The sequence below is a fragment of the Amphibalanus amphitrite genome, unplaced genomic scaffold (assembly GCF_019059575.1).
Source record: "Amphibalanus amphitrite isolate SeventyFive unplaced genomic scaffold, NRLGWU_Aamphi_draft 000009F_arrow, whole genome shotgun sequence".
Lineage (NCBI taxonomy): Eukaryota > Metazoa > Arthropoda > Thecostraca > Balanomorpha > Balanidae > Amphibalanus > Amphibalanus amphitrite.
The window spans coordinates 493591-508577 of record NW_024881505.1 but is presented as its reverse complement, the minus strand read 5'-3'; the positions used below and the strand labels follow the sequence as shown (position 1 = coordinate 508577).

At 51.1% G+C, this 14987-nt stretch overlaps 1 protein-coding gene across 1 annotated transcript; it reads left to right on the top strand.

Moving 5' to 3' along the window:
- Nucleotides 1-484: 484 nt before the first annotated feature.
- On the top strand, nucleotides 485-14849 carry LOC122379900. The gene is made up of 30 exons (XM_043362514.1): nucleotides 485-997; nucleotides 1347-1462; nucleotides 2082-2219; nucleotides 2392-2595; nucleotides 2994-3387; nucleotides 3632-3718; nucleotides 3914-4109; nucleotides 4492-4627; nucleotides 4822-4923; nucleotides 5102-5314; nucleotides 5462-6134; nucleotides 6355-6516; nucleotides 6805-7079; nucleotides 7252-7417; nucleotides 7598-7746; nucleotides 7911-8030; nucleotides 8412-8594; nucleotides 8835-9014; nucleotides 9203-9422; nucleotides 9781-9888; nucleotides 9999-10308; nucleotides 10486-10675; nucleotides 10875-11201; nucleotides 11477-11917; nucleotides 12068-12389; nucleotides 12557-12723; nucleotides 12943-13103; nucleotides 13244-13382; nucleotides 13528-13887; nucleotides 14138-14849. Exons 1-30 carry the CDS (start codon nucleotides 988-990, stop codon nucleotides 14306-14308), a joined length of 6420 nt encoding a protein of 2139 aa, XP_043218449.1. The 5' UTR covers nucleotides 485-987; the 3' UTR covers nucleotides 14309-14849.
- Nucleotides 14850-14987: the final 138 nt, after the last annotated feature.

Genomic DNA, 14987 nt, shown 5'->3' with positions numbered 1-14987 from the left:
TCGATCAGTCTGGTCTTCGCTTCATCTCTGAATACGGTGAGATTTGACTCGAGATAGGCATATCTAAGTTGGTAGGTATGTGGGACGTGGCTGATGTGTAGATACATACAAGCTATAAATAAGGTATAAAACTATCTCCATTAGAGAATGAGCACATTTCTTGATATTTTCTTTTTATAAATTACGCTGAATGAAGTAATTTGTACGAACGTCCAAACCAGTAGGTAGGCAATATTCTACCGGTGACATGAAAAACGTTTTTACACAGATATTTTAATGAGTTCCCTTATGAAATTTTTAAAACGAGCGAGGAAGCCTATAGCGAGTGAATGAGTTTTTCTGCTGTTAATCTGTTTCATCTTTTTTCACACGCTGCCATGCCCGAATGCTTACCTGTTACCAAGAAATATCGCCGCAATCGGGGGACTCTGGCGTAATGTCACATTTTGTCCGTATACAAAACATTCATTTCTTCATTTGTTCGCGAAGGATTCCCACAAAGGCAAAGGGCATAAGTTGGGCATAAGTTGCGCACGATCCTATATATGGCCTTGACACGATCAAGCGCGATAACTCCAAGAAACTTCGATTCCATGCTCTATGAATTTAACAGACCTATTTACAAAACATATCTAGGCGTAAAGACAACGTAAGCTTAAACGAAACGTTTCTCACGTACCATTTAAGTCACCTGAAAGTTTTGTGCCACTTTCTATGCCGTACGATATATAGGCATCGTAGAGACATCTCAATATTTTGAGACAGCGTATTTGAGCTTTCAAAATGTCAAGAGACCAAGAGCCAAAAGTTGAGCTTTCAAAATGTCAAGAGACCAAGAGCCAAAAGTTGCTATCACATATTGAACACTAATGCCATACAGTTTCGAATCGCACATGTTGTCAACTTGTGTTATCGGCAAGTTAATCTATTTGCAAAGCACTATGGTTGTGTAGCACAATATGCGGAGCTAAGCCATTAAGTTTCAAGATGCCAAAAGGTAAGGAACCTAATGAGCAAACGTGCACACACTTTCAAGCCTACCGATATTTACCTCACGGGGATCGGATGCCCCGTTGGGGTTCAAGAATTACTCGCCTGAAAACCGGCAGATAGCGACACCTTTGCATGCAGGATTCAATAATCAATACGTATGCAAATAGGTATGCCATATGCGTAAGACGGGAGATGAACGGTTTCAAATTGAGTTGAGAATGGTGTCAAGTAACATTTCAACCTGTCACCGCATGTTTGTTGATCACCTTGTGAATTGTGATCTGCTCCCTGGTTGAACAGCCCCCGTGCCATACCCATGACGACTGTTGTTTACATACACTGCTGGTTTTCAGGCGATAAGAAGCCCAAGTCCAAGTCCGGCTCTGGGAAGGCAGGTGCCGACCACGGCGGAGCTGATGGCGGCACACAGTCGTGGGAGGCTGCCGTCAGAGACACCGTCATCAGTGACGTAAGTTGGTCCGCCTTGAAAGCCCGAAAACTCGGCCCGTACAGTTTACTGCAGAGTGCAGAATAATGTTCCACTTTTCACAGACTGCCCGTGTTTACCTACCACCCGACCGCGCCCGGTGCCGCGGTCCTCCCCTCGGTCTATGACCCTTGTTATCTGAACCCCCTCCCGATCCCCACTCAAGCTCCCTCCCCGCCTCCCAGCTGGCTCCGTGTCTCCGTCGTCTCACCTCCGGCCCGCTAATCGTGATTCAACGTCTCATTAATGCTTGACCTACCACCGACGAATACGCACAAAATGTCGCCGGAGTGATGTTCCAACACGGCGCTCGACATTTGAGACTTCTGACGGGCATTGTCTGTAACTCTGTAGTTGGTGGGGGCAGTCGCAGCCAGTTGAATTCGGCGAATGGGTCGGGCAATGTCTGGCTTTGGTTTGAACGATGAACGCAAGCATTGAAATTATCACGATCACTCGACAGTCCGATTGGACGGTGGGCGTCGAGTCATGCGTTGGGTGGGTTCTGGGTTTATCACACAGTCCAAAAATTCAAGCTGAATTTTATGAAAACACGCATGTACGGGGTTATAAAATCGCCCTCACCATGATGTGCACACAGTCCTCCTGGAGCTGTCGGCTGTTCATGGTGGCGGCGGCCGACAGCCAGTACTACGACCTGCTGGACAGGGTGTGCACGGCCGTCTTCACCGGCTGCAGGCGCACATTTGTGCTCATCGACTACCAGGACATCGCCGAGGTAAGTACCAGCCGACACCAACGCCGCGCTTCAATTCGTCAACTCGAGCTCCCGGCGAGTAGTGATTTTTAAACATCAGGAGACGGTCCCAGGCAACAAATACTCTGCCTTTCGAAACAGTATAGGGTTGCGTGGCTCTGGAGCTGCGCTGAGCTGACGTTGATTGTCGCAGATGCTGCTCTCCAAAAAGGTGGACGGCCCGAGCCAGAAGGGGGGCGCTCGGTCCGGTGCCCGGTCGCGGGGCGCCCCCCAGGTCGGAGACCCTGTGGAGGAACTGTACGGCAGGGCCGGCGCCGTGCTGAACGAGACGGGAACGGTGCCGGCGCCACTGCTGGCCGCCGTCATCAAAATGGAACTGGCCGCGCTCAGGAAACAGGCGAGTTACACAGGGGACGGGGAGATCCGGGAGTGGTAACACACATCTATCGAGGGAACTATGTAAATGCTGATGCTTGGCTAGCATGACACATGAAATAGATAATGGAAGGCAGGACCAAACTTATATTGAAAATACCCCGAGCGGACACCCCATAGCAAAACAAACTTTTCTACAAAATGAATAAGTATGTCGAGATTATTTCGTCAGTGCCTTCGAATTATGGATAAAACACTCGAATGACGGATTGGTGAATACAGCTTCATTTAATTTTTATTTTCCGGTATAATAAAACCAGGATAACATTTGTAAGTTATTCGTCGTTTATAAAAAAGGGTAATGTTATTTCACTTTCACCTAAATTTGAATGAAATGACATATATTTTCATTGATTTTAGAAAACGACTGTGATCGAGATCGAGCTCCCAGGAACGTCATCTAGCAAGAAAAAGGCATCAACGTTTGACCTCAGCGATGTCAACTTCTCCTCTGGAGGCGAATCAAAAGATTCAAGCAGCAACCAGAAGCGCAATGAGCCCAAGGTAGACGCCAAACAAACGGACACCGGAAAGGAACCTAAACAGAACGAAAGAAAGGAATCACGGAGAACCTCAGGAGAAAAATCGGAGGGTAGAGGAAGAAGGAAAACTGTGAAGGAGGTCAAACTAGAAGACGAACTAATGCAAGACAGACAAGAAGATGACAATTTCTGTAAGAAGCGTCTGACGAAGCTCAAGAAGCGTGGAGAGAATGACGACTCAGTGATTATTCTCGATGATATCGTCATCAAAGGTAAGCTATGTGAAGTCACGCGAGCATTTTATCGCATTTATCCGCACGAATACATTGATCATGATTCGGTTTCGCACATGTCTTGGCACATGTCAAACAGGAGTATCGTGTATAGATTCGCCATGGATGCTTCTTGTATCGTGGCAAAAACTTCTATGAGGGATTGTGAGGATTGGCAATGTGAATTGTGCATCGTACATTTCTTTCATCGTTGCCGATATAAGTACCGTCGTTTTTTTTTCAGAGGACGAGCCGATCAACGGACCCGATATTTACGTCATTCTGACTGGATTTCTCCTGCCTGACCTGCCACTAGAAATGGAGAAAAGAGGTAACGAGAAGCAAACTGGCCCACAACACCAAAATCGGTCGCAAATCTTTAAACGAAAGTTTCGAGTACCTAGAACTTTCTATCAAGAGTAATGCCGTACTTTATTGCCACAAAATGTAAAATATGATATTAATGTCGGCATAATTATAAAATATGATAATTGTGATTATATTCACTTCCGCTTTTGTTGAACAGGGGTGCCCATAGAAGTGCTGTTCCGGATCTTTACGAAACCGTCGATGCCGGCATTGACACTCCCGGCCAAAAATGGAGACCCCGCTGGCGAAAATTCGGCCAGTTTGGACAAATCGAAGCAGTCAGCACAGTCCATCCAGCAGTCGGAGTCACAGCTGAAGATGGATCAATCAAATGCAGAATTCATCCTTTCTCTGTGAGGCCTGATATTTTTATCTTAAATAATCGAATGGAAACTATTAATATAATTGTTCTCAATATTCTTAAGTTAGTAAAAGATGTATCAAAGTACACAAAAATAAAAAAATAATCGATACTAGTATCGATCATCGGTTGCAATGTGGGTCGATCACTGATCAGTGATCACTGATCAGTGATAATCGTTAGGTATAGTTACGTTCGTGATTAAAAGTTTTCCTTTTACGAGTAGGTAAGGCATATGGTTCAAGAGAGAGCTTTAGAAACTTTCACATTGAAGGATTTCAGGAAGATTATATATATATATTATAAGAAGCCGTAAAAAGATCTGCATTTAGCTCCACTAATATCGGAAATATTCACCCCCCCCCCCCCCACAGACAAATTCCCTTATTCTGGGAGCAGCTTGAAGCGAACGTGAAGTCGAACAGCGCAGAGATTATTCCACCAAACTTCCTAGTTAGGGACTTGGTGGTGCCCCTGCTAACCATCAAATGCAGCACAGAACAAAGAGTGGTAAGTGCCGAATGCTGCCTGCTTTATCCGATGAAATGATTAAACTGTGGATGTGGACAGATAATCTGGTCGTTTAAAAGCGCTCATCGACGCAAAAATAGTGTAAAAAGAGGGCTTATATTTCTTTGACATTTTGCTAGTCGAGAAAATCTTCGTAATTGTATATACGACGATACGCTTATGCTTATTTTCAGGTTGGGGAACTTCTGTTCGACATGTTAGCAGCAGAAATCTATGACCATCTGAAACTGAGAGCAATATTCGACTGTTATCTCAAGTATCTGCAGGTGACCAAGGTGAGTGAATAATATAACAACAAAAACACAAATAGGTAGACGAAGTCCGTTGATTACGTTTTGCTTGTGGTTTTGCAAAAGTTTTGCTGACCGTTTTGCCAACGGAGATGTCAATTTCGCAGCTAGTCAGTAGTCTGACTTCGGACGTGGCACCTGCTCGCCGCCCTCTGTTCACCAGGTGCCGGACATCAGCAGCGTGTTCCCGCCGGAGGAACTGTGTCCTCCCCAGGAGGTCGAGGACGAGGCGGCGGCCACGGAGGACGGTGTGCCGGAGCGGACCCCCGGGCCGGCGCCGGCCACCCCGCCGGCGCTGCTGTACCAGCAGAGGCTGCAGGCAGTGCCGCCAGAGGCTGCCTCCGTGCCCATGATCGTCAACGCCCTCGTCGACCAGGTGATGAGATGATCGGAGTAAGAAGGATCATGGATCTTATATCTTATAGAATGAGAAGGAGATGCAAGAGGATTTTGTGGTAGGGCTAGCGTCTGTATGTGCTTGCGCAATGCACATATTTTGTGACCTTCCCGTTTACCGTTTCAGGTTGCACTGTGGATCGACGGTGATTTTTACGAGCCGCTAGACTCTCCCGAAACCGAGGAGACAGGTGCCGGTTCGATCGGGTTCGGCTCTTCTCCAGTTTCTCAGCCGAGCATGCGGCCCACCCCGGAACCGATTTTCGAGCATTCAGAGAGACGGCTACCAGGGGACAGCAGCGGCACTGCGCAGCAGTCGTCTCGCGCCTCTGTCACCATCCAGGAGCCGGAGCGATCAGATACACCGCCGCCGGCGTCCCGCGAGCGGCGCGGCTCTCTGAAACTGCCGGCCCCCGGCCAGCAGGGGCGGCGCGGCTCCACCAAGAGTCCTGAGTTCGAGGCGCTCCGTCAGCGGCGCGCCAGCGCGTTCCCAGCGCTGGGTCCGTGGGCGGCGCTCGCCGGCGCTGGTCGGCGTCCGTCTGCGCAGGGACACCGGACCAGCAGCCGGGCGCTGAGCCTGCCGCTGCCGCAGCTGCTGGCACCGCCGCTGGCAGGAGCCGGGGCGCCCGGCGCCCCGCTGGCGCCCGCAGAGAGCAGCGATACCATGGAGGACGACGACGTGGAGGTGCCGGGCCCGTGGCTGCGGCGCCGGTTCGCCGTCACGCAGCCCATCACTGAGCCGGCGCCGGTGCTCGTCTACCACTGCGACCGAGTGAACGCCCAGTTCTACAGCCGCACAGGTGAGCCGCGATCAGTGCAAGTGGCGACGAAACGCGAGTGCTACATGTCTGGCCAACAACGCTTTTGCTCAATGTAATTGCCTTCAATGCAACTATGATATCTGATTGTGACGACTACCCATGCAATTTCTTTGGCATCCAGTACACATTTCCTTGCCCAGCGCACCCATTCCGTTCCTTCGTCGATGTGATTCCTCCCGCCGCGCTCCCTATACCACAGACCGCACGGTGATCCACCAGCTGGACCACGTATTGCGTCACAACTTCCAGCTGCTGCAGCTGCAGGCTTCCGACGTGCCTCCCGACGGCAGCTTCCTCAAACACCACGCCGCCAAACAAGAGCTGCTCGCCAAGCTGACATCCGTGGTCACCTCGCACGAAAGTCAGTCGTGGGGCACTCCCCGAAAAGCAAATGAATTTATAGCAATAAAGTTTCTGATATAAAAGAGTAAATGAATCAATCAATCAATCAATGAATGGATGAAATAACTAGTTACATGAATGAATGAATGAATGAATGAATTAATGAATGAATGAATGAATGAATGAACGAATAGACTGACTGGATATTTGAATGAATGAATGAATGAGAGTTAATGAAAAATGTTACATTCGTAAGTATGCTGCTTTATGTTTGCATAGCACATTGCTTATAGCGAACTTCTTGCAGACATGGACTATCTGTTGCGCCTGCTGATGTTCGAGGCACTGTACCCGAGTCTCCGCTCTGAGACGGCTTCGCCGCTGCTGCGCCGTTACCACCACCCGAGTCTGCCGGCGGCGCACGTGTCCGCCGAGCTGGAGTTGCTGCAGCCCGAGTGTGGCCACGGCGCGGCCTGTGACGAGCTGCGGCAGCTCACCACCGACCAGGAGACGACGGGCGTGCGGGCGCGCTTCACCGACCACTGCTGGGTGGAGCTGCTCGACCCCTTCTCCATGGCTCAGGTGTGCACTGCTGCAGCGGCGGCGAGCTATGGGTGGGAATGCTGGACCGGTTGAAATGGTGGGCGATGCACTAAGGCCCTAAACCAAATGTTCTCGAAACAGTGAATTTTAAAATGTACTGCACCTACTGTAGTGTAATGTAATGCAATGCAATTCTCCCTTTCGACATCAGACCTTGTACGAGGCGGAGTGCGGATGTGACCTGCTGGCTGCCAGCCATTTCGAGGGCGACGACGGCCTATACCTGGTGTACGGCCATCCGCGCGCCTACGACGGCTTCGTGGAACGACGCTGGTGCTTCCGGCAGCACACAGTCGTCGGACTGCGCGACTTCATCGGTGAGCTTTGTCGATGCATTTTCATCAATACATAGCGGAGTGTCGACATCTCGGATCGGCGGGGTGGAATTACACGAAGATGGAACATATAGGAAGCTGTTGAAACAGTATTCCTAAATGCAGGTTAGTAGAGTGAACAGGTTGTTCGGCTGAAGACTGACAGGTGTGTCTATATAACAGCGCATAGCTGCCACATGCCGGTGGTGGCACAGTGGTTCCAGCAGGAGACGGACAGGATGAAGAAGGCCGAAAAACGCGACAGAGAAGAGGCCGAGCGACGCCGCGAGCTCGAGCGCCTCAGACCTATACCAAAGCCCCCGAAAATGAAGGTAGGTTGTATTGAAAATATCGGGATGGTTATATTGACATAGTAAATATTGGCACTTTTATGCCAGCGTCTTACCGAAAACGCATTTAAACGACTGAAAATGCATGATGACCCATTTGATGTAAAGGACGCCTTTAAATTCAAATGACTTCATCTTTCCTGCAGCAAGAGGTTCCAGCGGAAGAATTTATAATCGCCCAGTCTTTGAAAGGACAAAAGCAAGCAGCTCTTAGCAAAGCGGAGGAAGTAGACGAGACAAGTGAGACAAAGACAGAGAAGACACAGGTACGTTTTAAAAAGACTTCACTCTCCGCATCTTATTTCATTCGGGCCAAAACTTACTTGTAATGCAGAAAATATAACGAATGGTAAACTTTACCAAAACTTTACCACAATGGTAAAGTTGTCCTTATACAAGACACAACAACTTTTGTTTATTTCAGCAGTGTCGTATGCCACTATTTTGTCTGGAAGCGCTAATCCGTATTAGTTGGTGTAGGACGATTTATTCATAGATATGACGCGCCGCAAAAAGTTCAGCCGTCGACCCATCACCTATTATACCTACACTTATATTTCCTTACCTATCTATTAATTGGAACCAGATTATCCCCCATTTGTGCGGGAAAATATTTTCTCGAAAACATCACCTATAATTACTTGCAGGAAAATCAACAACCCAAAAAGAAGACCGATGACGCGAAAAAGAAGCCAGCGGAGAACAAGGGAAGAAAACAATCTCATGTTCCTGAGGTCACAAAGATTCAATTGATATCGAAAGAAAAGCGGGAGAAGCAGCTCGCCAGTTCGCGTGCCCGTCTCTTGGATCCTCTGCCACCAGATCAGCGGGTAGGCCACAATCGATCATTTTTTTGCATAACTTGTTTATTTTTATTCGACTATTGGTATATAATTGACGAGTAAATGAAAACTGAAGCGCATTTTGGTAGGTTATCATCTCACCATAAGCTGGTTGGGGTTGATTATTGATATCTTGTGGCTTATGTGATCAGTTGCTTGAGTTTTGATCAAAGCGATTTATGATAGGTAATGAATTATAAAAAAAAATAATTCGCATCATTTTCACAGTTCCGTGGTTTTGACCTTGGAGGAAAACTTGCGCACGTCTCAGGAAGACAGTACCGTCAGTATTTCGATAACGGTTCCTACCTGACCGTGGAGACCAGCGAACATCTGAGAGGCTCCCGGTTCCTTTCCGTTTCGGTCAACCACGGGGGAACGGCTCTTCACGTGCATCCTAGGCCACAGGTCAGATTATCAGCTCTTGCATCATCAGAAGTTTAGTTACCATTTCCTTTTACATCGTTGGAGGAGACCTGCACTTTATGAATCCTAGTTCCTACCTTATATGTTGCCAGCCATTGTAGATGTCCAGCGACAAGGGCAAGGGGCAAGCTCGAGCTAAAATGCCATTCAGATCTCGTTTGTCGTGCCAGGGAGAGGACGTGGTGATCCACCTGCTGGGAGGGTGTGTGATGCACCTGTTGACCCGCCTTCTGATGCCGGAGCCACCGCCAACGAAGGTCGCCAGCCGCCCCCCGACACCGAGCCTCACCCCTCTGGCACCCACGCGACGCGGCTCGCCAACCGTGCGCTCGCGCAAATCGCCCTCCCCCGCCGGAAAGGACAAGAAGGATAACAAAAAGGAAAAGGAAGGTCGGTCTTCGAGCCAACTATCACGAATGGGACGGCGAAGCGTACTGTCTAAAAAGCACATTTAAGGGGGATTCATTTAAATCTTTCTGGCGTGTATTACAGCTGCTGCTAGCGGCAAATAGTACCTAAAGGGGTTGTGCGCTTGTGACATAATCATCTATTTACCTATAGTGATTGCCGGGAAGGTCTACCGACGGCTTGCGGCGACTTGCGTAATGATGTGCCATAAAAGTGACCATCAGTTTGATTTTATTTCCTTTTATCATTAATGATTACTTTTTCAGAAACTTTATTTGATAATGCTTTGTGTATTTAACACGATTCTGATTGTTATTCGGCTTCTTACACTTTTTGATAGGCAAGAAGAAACTTCAGAATAAAAAGTCGCGGGCATCGACATCGCGGAGCCCCGCCGGACCGATCCCGGCTGTGGAGGAGCCCGAGCCAGACGCCCAGCCACCAAAAGGTATGCCCAGTTCCTCTCGGAATGAACACTTCCACGTCGCTTCATTTGTGATGTTTTATGCTAATCGCTACCTCCGATTCATGCCCCTCCTTGTATCTGCTGTCGGGCAGTGTCGGAGCCGCAGGTGCTACACACTCTGCGCGTCTCGTGTCCGAGCGGCCTGGTGGTGGAGCTGGAGCCGGACCCGCGCGGCAGCGGCCCCGAGCCCCGCGTGCTCGTCCGACAGTTCTACCTGGACGGCGGCGGAAGTCGGCGTGGAGTGCGCATCTTCGTCAGCGAGGGTCTGCTCTGCCGCCTGGATGACGGGGAGCGGGAGGGCGCCGACCTGCTGGGACCAGACGGCTCCATCACGCGATGTCAGTTTGTTCAGGAGACTTCATCTCCTCGGCCGCCAACCATCGGTGGAAAATCTGACCGCCCGTAAGTTCCGTCAACGATGTATCACGAAGTTCTTTCGCTATTGCTCAAGTAAATGGGATTGGAAGATTATGAGCAATAGCACAGATAACAGTAGTACTACCTACTGATATCTGTGGTACTACTGATATCTGTGGCAATAGCATTCGTTCATAAAATGCCTGTTTTCCATACCGGCAGTTCGTCGTCGTCAGACTCTGCGAGCTCTACTGGCGCCGGCACCGCTGCCACATACCGTTTGGTTCCCGTGTCACTGGTGAAGGCTAACGGCGACAGACAGGAGCTGACCTCAACTTCAACCAGCTCCGAGTCAACTGAGGCACCGAGACGATATCTCACCAAACTCGCCACAGATCCTGTCACCAGAGAGGTTAGTCATATCAGTACCTACATACCTCTTGGGACTTGGTGGAAAGTGATGGTTGGCTATTTGACGACGTTTGTAAACGTGCGATTCCGTTTCGGTGTACCGAACGCTTTGTCATGACGTGTTGGCAACTTTCGCAATGTGTAATCTTCACGTGGTCTTGCTGGCTGACCAGCTGGGCGTCGTTCCCCTCTTGTCGCAGATGTACGTGGTGCGCCAGGACGGCGTAAGTGCCGTCCTCCGGCCTGGCGGCACCTCCGCCATCCAGCACGCCGACGGCACGCGGCTCACGCTCAGCGTGCCGGAGCCGGAGCCGGTGGCCCACTCGGACCAGGTGCCCGTCTGCAGCGACTACATCGTCAACGACGCCGGCTGGATCGTGTCGGACCGCGCCAGCTGGGTGCTCGGCATGCGCGTGCTGATCAGCGACGCGGCCACCAACGACTGGAACGTGCAGACCGAGCACCCCGACTACTGCCGCGTGGTGATGCGCCAGCTGGCCGGCGTCTGTGAGGTCTACCTGCCCCAGGTAAGTAATGTCAACGCACATGAGAGTTAGTAGTAGCTTAGGAAAAATGTTAAAACGTAAAGCAGGTTGTTTCACTTAGGAATATTTCAGACTTAAATGCCGAAGTAAACAGACATAAATTAGTGAAGGTGGATCGGGTTTTGCAAAAGTACGTATTGCTAAAAATGTATCTGTTCAGATAAGTAGCGGATCATCGGTGACTAATGGCGCAGCGAAGCGTTCGAGGTTTGTACGACTGATGATTGGGTAACGCGCCATTGACGTCTGGCCGATAGGGAGCGGTGATCGAGGCTCGCAGCTGCGGCTCGTACACCATACGGCAGACGGACGACACTCGTCTCCAGGTGGACCCTGAAGCGGTGGTGTTCTCCGCTCCACCCAACGCGCCCGGAGCGCACCCGACCGTCCACACGATCCCCCTGAGCCGGCCGCCCGCTCCCCCACCTCCGCCGGCGCCGCCGTCAGCGGAGGAAGCGTCCGCCAACGCCGCGCCAGGGACCTCCAGCTCAAAGGTGGCGGACAAACACAAGCATTCGAAGACGAAAAACAAGGCGGAGCCATCTGCACCGGCTCAAGCGGGGCCGGAGACAGAGGCGGACACTTCTCCAGATGCAGAGAAGGAGCCAGAAAAGCCTAGGATCAGCGACACCGTCTGCGAAACTGTGGATAGCCGACGGAGGGTGTTCAGGGCCACCAGAAGAGGTCGTCTCGTGAAGGTGGGTATCTGAGGTTGAGAAGTCCTAACGATATTAATAACTATGAAGCGAAAACGGACTAAGTGTAGACTGCCTCATGGTTGAACATTGCATGTCATGGGGATAATATTCTATGGGCTGTGTTCATATGTAAAGGAAATCTTTTTTCAGGTGGACAATCGGGACACCTGCCCAGCCAACGGATTGACGTTGGAAATGCGAGCACAGCTGGAGTGCAACACTGTGCTTCCCAAACCACCACGCCTCTTTGTGCTGTACCGCGACGGCGACGGTCTGGAGCTAGTGACATCGGGCGAGGTCTCGCGATACCTCAGCTTCGTGAAGTCGTCCGAAGGCGGCCAGGTGTGGACGGACGCGCACGCCACCGACCCAGAGGTGCGCACGGTGCGCGTTTTCCGACCGGTGCCCGCCACGGAAATGCCGCAGCACCGCTGGAAGGTGCCGTATGTGGAGAGGACGCTGATTCCCGTCAGTAAGTTGATGCGCTTGGTGATGAGACATCAGCCTTCCTTGTGTGATGTGGGTATCAATGCAATAGACACGTTCTTCATAAAGTCGGACCTCACGTTTTCGACCAATGCCACGAATAACAAGGTGTCGCATTAGTTACTTGAGACGAATGATGTGAGCACGTTTCAGATCTCCGAAATCGGGACCTGACTCTGATGTGCAAGGACAAGGAGGCGATGGTCGGCTCCCGAACCTGGTGGGGCGGTGGCGACGGAAAGATGGGTACCAATCCCGTGACGGGCCGCCCGCACAAGGTGGAGCTCATCGAGTCGCGAGAGCTGCTGCAGATGCCCAGGGTAAGTCGGACGATGAGGGAAAACCTGGTAAGTCGACGCTGCGCTAGTGGTGGCCAGTGACCATGCCCTCTATGTTCAGCCACGTGCGGGAAGGGTTTAGTGCCAAGCTCGTGTCTGTATTCCCTGGCACGCAAGAAGTATCAAGCGACAAGCAGTACTGGAGGTGCCTTACGCAAAGACGTCATTGGGAACACTAAGCTGAGAACTCTCTGTGCGCAGGTGCAGCCGGAGATGTACCGGACGGTGGTTCAGGCGGTGCACCAGACGAGACTGCGGGGAGAGCGCGGAGAACCAACGGAGAGGCCGGTGGTCATCGGCCACCAGCGGCCGCCACCCAAACGGTCCATACACCTGTTCGAGGCCAACAAACTGATCGAATGGTGAGCGGCAGCCAGAGTGCGACTTTCTGAAACTTACTTCCGCTGCTCTTGTCAGTCGCAACCCATCGGTTGCCTTTGGGCGTGTCGGTGAGATGTCACTTCGGGCGTCGAGTCGAATAACGATGAGCGTATCGTTTCAGGCTGGAGGCGGCGAGAGCGAACCACAAGCTGGCAACGTCGACTACACCGAAGCCGCCGAAACAGTCACCCGAGTTCTGGGAAAACTTCCGCAGCGAAGCGGCCGAAATCAACACATACAGGGAGATGCTTCGCACACAGGTAAAGCAAAGGATCGGATGCTCCGTTCAGGATGTTATTCGCGTATTGTTGGGCATTGTTCTTTCTCTTGCTTGCTTTTCTGTTGCAACAACAACCAATAAGGAGCATGACAAGTGACAATGAGCTTCGCTGTCATCTTCGGCAGAAGTTTCCGGCGTACTTCCAGTCGGAGGCTGGCGGCGAGTTCTTGGGAAAGCTACGCCAGACGTCACGGCCGCCGCTGGCGCCGCGCCTGCGTCGCGGGGTCAGCCAGCGCCAGGTGGTGCTGGGCGGCGTGCCGCGACCTCTGCCCTCGGGCGCCGTGACCTGTCGGCCGGCCGTGCTGGACCTGGGCGCCGTGCGGCGCGGCGAGTCGGCCGCCGGCCGGCTCTGTCTGCACAACGGCGGCGCCGTCACCGTCGAGTTCCGGCTGCGGCCGCCGGCGCCGCTGCTCAGTCTGCACGTGGAGCCGCGCTCCGGCGTCCTGGAGGCCGGCGGCGAGCTGCCACTGCTGGTCACGTTCCAGGTGAGGGTGTCTATATCCATATCGTGTGTCCATATCGTGGAGTCGGTGGGGTCACCGAGGAGTCGTATGCTGCACTGGTCCCAACAGTTGCCGATTGCACAACATGGCTGAACGAATGGTTACCTGGCTCGCGACGGTAGAAAACCAGTTATTAAATGTTGTTACGATTCACAAACTACTGAACGTTCATCATCAAGCTCCCTAAATTGACGTTGCCTCCCTCGCCACCTGTTCTCTGGCTACCCGGCAGCCTGGCGACACGATGACGGGCCGTTCTGTGTACTTCCGACTGGACGTCGTGTTGGAGGGCGGCCTGGACGTACTGCAGGTGCCGGTGGTGGCGTGCGTGTCCGGAGGGGACTGCCTGCTCTCCCGGCTACCGCCCTTCAGTGTGTCCGCCCGCGCCAACAGCGTGCACTGAGTGGCACATCGGCCAGCAGCGTGCACTGGGTGGCACATCGGCCAGCAGCGTGCACTGAGCCTGGCGCCTTGGAAAACCGGGCAGAGTCGCCGACACTGTGCGGTGCGGAAAGTCCTAAGACAAATGAACAGGCACGCAAATGAACGTCGCCGAAACGGGAAGAGGAGAGCTTATTTAAATGTTGAGATTATGTGATAAGAAGTCTTTGAATCGAACGAATGTGGTGCTGCTATGCTAAGATGTTTAATGTTTGTAAATGATGTGGTTTCATGCGTTTGAATGTGATCGATTGTACATGTGGAATGCACGTCTATGATGTTTGCCTTAGTTCAAGAGTCATTATCATATTGGCGTGTCTGTGCGATAATTTATGATTGAATTCAGATTAAAATGATCGGATGATAATTTCTATCTCGAAATAATGGACCAGTAGTTTGGTTCTTGAAACTTGGCTTGAAGATAAATGAAATAGGTAAATGTGCCCCGTTCGCTTCTCAAAACATAGGAATGCATGATGTCGAAATATATGACGTATGAGCAGTTTCCTTTTAGTTCCTTCTTCCGAAAGGTACTTCATTTTTACAATGGATATTTGGGACACTATCTTATACAAAAAAAAAACGTTATATTAAAACAGAAAATTTTCAGATAAACATTTTGAAAAAAATTCTATCTAAAA